This window comes from Carlito syrichta, unplaced genomic scaffold (genome assembly GCF_000164805.1).
Source record: "Carlito syrichta isolate Samal-C Ts95f unplaced genomic scaffold, Tarsius_syrichta-2.0.1 Scaffold306975, whole genome shotgun sequence".
In the NCBI taxonomy this organism is placed as follows: domain Eukaryota; kingdom Metazoa; phylum Chordata; class Mammalia; order Primates; family Tarsiidae; genus Carlito; species Carlito syrichta.
Window position 1 is genome coordinate 121,533 of NW_007251071.1, and position 8,385 is coordinate 129,917.

General features: G+C 34.6%; 1 protein-coding gene across 1 annotated transcript in view; it reads left to right on the plus strand.

Moving 5' to 3' along the window:
- Window positions 1-6,214, plus strand: part of LOC103265994 (COMM domain-containing protein 3) — a 14,705-nt gene extending 8,491 nt beyond the window's left edge. The window contains exons 6-14 of the mRNA XM_008063634.2: window positions 1,178-1,308; window positions 1,630-1,726; window positions 2,301-2,356; window positions 2,446-2,496; window positions 2,667-2,775; window positions 2,856-2,901; window positions 3,352-3,450; window positions 3,799-3,879; window positions 3,967-6,214. Of these exons, the coding sequence (XP_008061825.2) occupies window positions 1,178-1,308; window positions 1,630-1,726; window positions 2,301-2,356; window positions 2,446-2,496; window positions 2,667-2,775; window positions 2,856-2,901; window positions 3,352-3,450; window positions 3,799-3,879; window positions 3,967-4,296 (1,000 nt within the window). The 3' untranslated portion in view covers window positions 4,297-6,214. The remainder of the gene's footprint in view (window positions 1-1,177; window positions 1,309-1,629; window positions 1,727-2,300; window positions 2,357-2,445; window positions 2,497-2,666; window positions 2,776-2,855; window positions 2,902-3,351; window positions 3,451-3,798; window positions 3,880-3,966) is intronic.
- Window positions 6,215-8,385: the final 2,171 nt, after the last annotated feature.

Consider the following 8,385-nt stretch of genomic DNA (forward strand, 5'->3'; position numbering starts at 1 on the left):
GAAGAATGATGTTGGTAATTTAATGGGCATTGCATTGACTCTGTAGATTGCTTTGGGTAGGATGGACATTTTAACAGTGTTGATTTTTCATGTCCATGAGCATGGAATATTTTTCCATTTGTTTGTTCCTTCTTGGATTTCTTTGAGCAGAATATAGCAGTTCTCATGGTAAAGGTCTTTCAGTTCTCTGGTTAGGAAGATGCCAGGGTATTTCATTTTTTTGTGGCAATTGTGAATGGGATTGTGCTTTCAATTGGGTTCTCTGCCTATTGACTTTTGGTATATAAGAATGCAACTATTTTTTGCACATTTATTTTGTTCTAGTGACTATACCAAAGTCCACAATCAGTGCAAGCATCTCACGTGAGAATGCCACCGGCCGCCCCGCATGCCCGCAGAGGCTCGGGGCTGGAGCCGGGCTCCGCGCGGAGTTGCAGCGGTGGCCGGATGCCAAGTGTAAGTGTAAGTTGCTATGGAAACCCCGACCGAGGCGAGTTCCGAATCCGGAGCGAGACGGAGCCCCGGGCGCCGCCGGATCCTCCCCTCGCATCCCGGCCCCGGGCGTCCGCCGTGCTCAGCCCCGGCGCGAGGCCGACGGAGGCGCTCCTCCCGCGGCCCCGGCACCCAACTCCGGAAATGCCAGGGATGCAGAGAGCGGAATTGTTTTCCCTGGGTATCGCGTGAAAACATGCCAGGTTTGGGGTGTTCGAACCGTCTAAAACAACAAAAACCCCGGGGTTTTCGCTTCAAGATTCATGAGGAAGTTTTACAATAAATTCGGAGACCTGGAACAAGCCCTAGTGGCTGGTAAATATCCGCGGGGATTGTGTGGCGTCTGCAGCAGCCTTGGGGCTGCTGGGCTGGAGGACAAATGGAAGAAAGAGACCCGAATAGGCGCAGCTCCCAGCTCCCAACCCCCACCCCAGACCTCTTCCCCCACCAGGAGTGACCTGAGAGACCAGAAGTAACGTTGGTTGGGTCCTTTTTCACCATTTCGGTAGAATGGATTCTGGTCTGATTAGTAAATTCCTTCTGTAGAAAATGTTGGGACAGCCCAGCTGCACAATGTTAAACGACTTTTATGTGCTCAGTGTTTCAGAGTATACGATTACTAAGAGTTAGAGATAATCTCGATTCTCGTTCTGTGAATTATGGCCAATGTTTCTGTGTCTTGCAGGATCTTTTATCAAGCAGAAATGCATCGAACAACCAGGATCAAGATCACTGAGCTAAATCCCCACCTAATGTGTGTGCTTTGTGGAGGGTACTTCATTGATGCCACAACCATAATAGAATGTCTACATTCCTGTAAGTACTGAGCTTTAGCACTTTTTTGTGTCATGTATATGTATTTCACAATTAGTCCTGCCATTTGAAAGCTCTTAACAATTCCTGCAATCCATAGAGATGTTGGTACAAAGTGGTGAAGACATTTGGTGAATTTTTGTTAATGTGTATTTTATTACAATCATGTAATGTATGTGTTCTCAGGATAGTAATTAGTCTTTTAATTGGAAATGTCTTTTGACATTTACTACCATGCTTCTACCAGTTCTTAGCTTCTCACACTAATTTTAATGCTTTACTTCAAATATCTCAACTTACAAAACTTCTACTTCCCACTTCTAGTCTGTAAAACATGTATTGTTCGTTACCTGGAGACCAGCAAGTATTGTCCTATTTGTGATGTCCAAGTTCACAAAACCAGGCCACTACTGAATATAAGGTAGGAAAATGTTAAAATTCCTTGTTAGTAATTGTTGTTGGAGTTACATAATTTACTGAAAGCCACCATCTTTATTTCTTCACAGAAAATTTATGTCTGTGCTTTCTGGAGGGTAGCCCTTTAATTTATTGCTATATTAATGGTGACCAAGCTCAGATGACGTTCAGTACTAGCCAAGTAATTTTAAGATTTTTCTGTCCCAACAGTCCTTTAAAAACTTAATTAGCATTGCTCTGTGGACTTCATGATAGGCAAGAATACATGTTTAAAGGGCTTCCATTCTCTCCTTTGTATTCTCTATTCATAATAGCTAATTTAGTAACTTGACAGCCACACTTCCCTTGACTGAGTTGAATGTGAAGAATTTATTAGTGAATAAAAAATATTTTTTCTACTGATTTAAAAGTGTTATGCATAGAGGACTTCTATTCTCATAATTAATTTTTATCTTATCAATATAGTTAAATACAGTACCATAACAAGAAAATACTGTTGCACAAAAAGCAAAGAATCTAAAAACTTATGAACCGTTTTAGTTTTTGTCATATTGTTTACTGTTTTAATTCTTTTTCAGGTCAGATAAAACTCTTCAAGACATTGTATACAAATTAGTTCCAGGGCTTTTCAAAAGTAAGTAATTTGCTTTAAAAAATGAATTTAAAGGGCTTATTAGTTTGTTCTGCTATACCACATGTTTGAATTTTCTCCCCCTCCTCCAGATGAAATGAAGAGAAGAAGGGATTTTTATGCAGCTCATCCTTCAGCTGATGGTAAACTTTTTGGGGGAGGAAGACATTTTATTTGTGGGTAGAACTTATCCAGTAATTAAAATGTGTTAAAATTGAGTTTAATCTAAATTATCACTTCCTTTCTTCTATGTATGAAATATTTTAGTTAGGTGTTTATTTTTTTTAAATCAAATTTCAAAATGTCTTTTTAGCTGCCAATGGCTCAAATGAAGATAGAGGAGAGGTTGCTGATGAAGATAAGAGAATTATAACTGATGATGAGATAATAAGCTTATCCATTGAATTCTTTGACCAGAACAGGTAAATTCTCTAGGAAATCCATGTTTTGTTAATATGTTTACTAAATATGTGGTTTCACTATTAAATTTTCTGTTTTTTAGACTGGATCGAAAAGTAAACAAAGACAAGGAGAAATCTAAGGAAGAGGTATATTCCATGTTCTAAAAATATATAGAAGAAACATTGGATGCTAGATTATATCAGGAATTATGTTGCCCTTTAGAACATAATTAAATGAAATTTATTTCTATTCTATTTCTGCTGTTAAATAGAAGAAATTGGTCATGTTTGATGTTTATGAAGGGTCTACATGTGATATTTAATAATTAGAATGTATTTTATATGAGTGCTCTCATAGAATATTTTAAATAGTTTGTGTTTAATACTTTGCTGTATTTAAAGTTTTCTTTCTATTAGAAATCTGAACATTTAGTGTTTACAATAATAGTAAACTTAAGTCCAGTTAGTTGACAGTTTAGTCACACCCTGTTTTCTTTGGTATTAGTACCTTTTATCCTATTCAGGCAATTAAACTGAAACTATTCTTATCTGAAAGTTAGGAATTGGAAAAATTTACTTTTCCAAATGTACTCTCAGGTGAATGATAAAAGATATCTAAGATGCCCAGCAGCAATGACTGTGATGCACTTAAGAAAGTTTCTCAGAAGTAAAATGGACATACCTAATACTTTTCAGGTATCTACTTTTATAGTCTTTATGTATTTTATGTAGATTAAATTATTTTTTCTTTCTGTATTCTGAACCCCAAAAAACAATAGAAAACATTTTAATTTAGTACTAAAGTTAAAATTTCTTAAAACATTTGGTATGCATTCTCTTTTATGCTATGAGAACAAATCCCTTAGTAATTTCTAGAAATTTTTTTCTCCTTTGAAGTTTCTAGAGGGATTCTTTCTTTGTTCAAACGTTTGGAGAATATGCTTTTTAAAGCACTTTTATTTGGATTATATTTAGATGACCAAAAAACATAGATTTACCTTTGTTTCTTTGTTACTTTATAATTGAAATTTTGTTTCACTATAGATTGATGTCATGTACGAAGAGGAACCTTTAAAGGATTACTATACACTAATGGATATTGCGTACATTTATACCTGGAGAAGGGTAAGTAGCATATCTACTGTTAGATTATGGTAATAAACTCTATTTCAAGAATTAAGAATGATTTTCTTTTTCCTTTTAACTTTATAGAATGGTCCACTCCCTTTGAAATATAGAGTTCGACCTACTTGTAAAAGAATGAAAATCGGTCACCAGAGAGATGGACTGACAAATGCTGGAGAACTGGAAAGTGACTCTGGGAGTGACAAGGCCAACAGCCCAGCAGGAGGTATTCCCTCCACCTCTTCTTGTTTGCCTAGCCCCAGTACTCCAGTGCAGTCTCCTCATCCACAGTTTCCTCACATTTCCAGTACTATGAATGGAACCAGCAACAGCCCCAGCGGTAACCACCAATCTTCCTTTGCCAGTAGACCTCGAAAATCATCAGTAAATGGGTCATCAGCAACTTCTTCTGGTTGATACCTGAGACTGTTAAGGAAAAAAAATTTTAAACCCTTGATTTATATAGATATCTTCATGCCATTACAGCTTTATAGATGCTAATACATGTGACTGTCGTCCAATTTGCTTTCTTTTGTAGTGACATTAAAATTGGCTATAAAAGACGGACTAGACATGACACTCATGGACGTTAATTGAAAAAAAAAGGTTGTTGCTATAAAGAATTGGTTCTGGGAAAGCAGGCAAGATTTTGTGTGTGTGTAAGGAAAGATATGAAATGGTTTCTGTAACCATTATTTGGACTTGGAAATATTCTGCAGTGGATATAAACATCGGGCCATAGTTTGTTAATCTCAACTAACACCTACATTACATTCTCCTTGATTGTTCTTGTTATTATGCTGTTTTGTGAACCTGTAGAAAACAAGTGCTTTTTATCTTGAAATTTAACAAACAGAAAGAATATGCATAGAATAATGCATTCTATGTAGCCATGTCACTGTGAATAACGATTTCTTGCATATTTAGCCATTTTGATTCCTGTTTGATTTTTACTTCTCTGTTGCTACGCAAAACCGATCAAAGGAAAGTAAACTTCAGTTTTACAATCTGTATGCCTAAAAGCGGGTACTACCGTTTATTTTACTGACTTGTTTAAATGATTCGCTTTTGTAAGAATCAGATGGCATTATGCTTGTTGTACAATGCCATATTGGTATATGACATAACAGGAAACAGTATTGTATGATATATTTATAAATACTATAAAGAAAATATTGTGTTTCATGCATTCAGAAATGATTGTTAACATTCTCCCAATTGGTTCGACCTTTGCAGATACTCATATACCCTATGTTGAGCCTTGCTTCCCAGCATAGATTATTTTTACTGTGGATATCTAATTCTAAATTGTTCCATTGGAAACAATTGGCAAATCATTGTAATACTGAGTTTTCTCTATTAATACATTTACTTTTAAAATTAATTGTTGCAGTAATGAAAAGCTTTAAGAAATATCTTAATTTTCCATTGGTTATGATGGAATTAATGTATTTTTAAAATGCATATTGATCACCATAGTTCTAAAACAAGTTTTTAAATAAACCAGCAATTTGCTGGAAGAAGGCATTTTATCTAAAGTGTTTTTAATATGTGGTATACCAGTAATTTTCAAATTAAGCATTACTTTAATAGTTAAAAATGGAGTATGCCTTCTCTGTTATGTCTGGAAACAGAAGCAATTTATTATGAGCTTCTGCAGGTATTTTTAAATAGAGCAAGTGTGTGGAACTTAAAATATGAATAACCCCAACAATTTTCAGTTAATGTTTTGCTTGGGTCGAACTTGGTGTGTGTCCATCACCCATCAGTTATTTGTGAGGGTGTTTATTCTGTATGAATATTGTTTCATGTTTGTATGGGAAAATTGTAGCTAAACATTTCATTGTCCCCAGTCTGCAAAAGAAGCACAATTCTATTGCTTTGTCTTGCTTATAGTCATTAAATCATTACTTTTTCATATATTGCTGTTACTTCTGCTTTCTTTAAAGATACAGTAAAGGACATTTTATGAAGCCACAAAATACATATATTTTTATTTTGACCTAAATTTGTACAGTCCCATTGTAAGTGTTGTTTCTAATTATAGATGTAAAATGAAATTTCATTTGTAATTGGAAAAAATCCAATAAAAAGATATTCATTTAGAAAATAGCTAAGATCTTTAATAAAAATTTGATCTGAAAAGCACAATGTGGAGAAGTTTTGGAAACCCTATAGTGGATTACAACAGGTAAAAGCTAAAGAGAATACTGTCTTATAGTGGTGTTGCTAAGAAATACATGCTTTGTTGTGTAATTGCTTGAAAGCCCATTGAAAGATGTATTTGTTTATTTACTCTACAATCTTTGAAGTAAAAGTTACCAATGTTTGCCAATTTTGGTGAATTTAACTTATTTTTCTAGGCTTCTCGTTTTTCATGATGGTATTTAAGACAAAAGATAGTTAACAAAAATTTCAAGTGGTATTTTTTTACTTTGGATGATCATTTGTATGAAGAATGAAATATTTTTCAAAGGCTAAAAACTTTTCAATGCTAGTGGATTGTCATCCAACTTAAACAAAACCAAGTTATAAGATAAACATGAAACTTGAAGACTTTACATGTTAACCTCTTTATGATGGACTTATTTTTGAAATTACTTATTAAAAGATAAGATATTACATTTATGGCTTACTTAGCACTATTTCACCATACTTGAGAAAACATTTCCATTTATTTTATTTGAAAGAGGATCTTCCCCCCTACTCAATTTGAAAATTACTTAAGCTTAAAAGAATATTTCAGGTAAAATTTATCTTAGTAAAGCTGGAGAAAGATAATGTTCTCCATTCTTAAATAACCAGCTATTACAGTTTTGGCGATTAAGATTTAAAACTTCCTAAATTACCCTTTAAAAAAATTTCAACCTCATAAAAGCCCATATCAAAGCTTCTAACTTTGTAGCTTTTAGTAGTCAAAGAAGGGTACGTGTTTTTTGCTTCTGAAACTTCTAGGATTCTATAACATAGTTGGTGCTTACAAAATATTCCACAGAAATGCCTAAATTGATTTCACAGATTTTTTAGCTTAAATGCAGAAAGAAAAATGAGGCTAGTTGCTGTTGTGTAAATAGTGATCTATCTTGCTTTACACATGCATAACACTTTACAAGTACTTTGCTTTTAAAATTGCCGGCCGTTAATCGCACTGTTAAAAAAAAAAAAAAAAAAAAAAAAAAGTTGCTCTTCAGTTGACTTAACCGGCCAACTATTTTGCTTCATCTCCATATCCATACGTGCAAATGTTTGGATCCCTGGAGGTAAAATGCCACAGGCAGAGTCAGCTGGCAGGAACTTTCCTTCATCCTTTTCTCATTTCCCAATATTTAGAGTTGCAGTTCATTTGTGAAGTCTTTCATTACTCTCATAGTATAGGCCTATCAAGATGAAGTTTTGTTATGAAAACTTAACAGGAGCTTAAACACCCTGTGAAAAACTACTTGCGTTGACCACGAAGTGAAGACGTTTGATCTTTTAAAATAGTTTATATCTCTTGAGGGGATAGGATTTTAAGGCAGAAATAATCTGTATATGGAACCTGGTCTCTTAAAATCCTGGGTGAAGTGGTTTTTAAATTTCTCTTTATATTTTAAAGGTTTGATGAATATCTCATATCTTTTTGCATCTTCCCATTGTATTAGGAATGACAGTTGGAAATTCTCATTTAGCTTAGTACTTACATGAAATGGAGGTTCCATAATACTTTTTAAATATTATGGCTGTTTCCCCCATGCAGTCTTTCCTACACTTTATCCAAAACAAAACACTTTAAATGTAACTCTTGATCGAATTATATTTTAAAATGATCAGACTTTATCATTTTAAATCTGTGCTTCTTCTAAAAGTATACTAATTAAACCCTTTTCAAAAGCCTTATATGCCTTTAAGACATCTAATGTGGCACAAAGAGTACCCAACTCAGCTCCAACATAAAGCTCTTGGGTTGGGTCCTTCATTTCACTGGAGGCGTTTCTTATGTAGAAAATGAACACCAAAACAGGTGTTTATGTCTAAGGTCGCTCTAAAAAAATACACACAGCTATTGAACTAAATTGGGACCACTGAATTCAGATAGACGAGTTCTTTACAAGGAAGAGAAAGAAGTATCACATATTTCAACCTGCCAATGAATCAGATTTTGGAAATACCCCCCGCGATGATTCCGAGCCTGCCGATCTCCCTGTAAATCTCAAGATCGCTCAGTTTTGATTATGAAAGTCTCCGAAAATGTTTGCACAGTCAAGTGTTTCCTGTTTCCGCAGTTAGTTTTTTTTTTTTTTTTTTTTTTTACGTTTTTTCTTCTTTTGGTTCTTGAAACGGATTTCCTTTATTTGCACCAGTTTCTTTTTCTTAGTGTGCAATTTCTAGGGGTCTCATATGTAGAACTTCACTATCAACTCTGTCTTCATCAAGTCGACGATATCAAAAGTCATTTATCATTGGAAAGGCTGCTGTAAGACCCCTGTGAGTTTTTTGAAGAATTTCAGGTGGAAAACTCATCCGGAA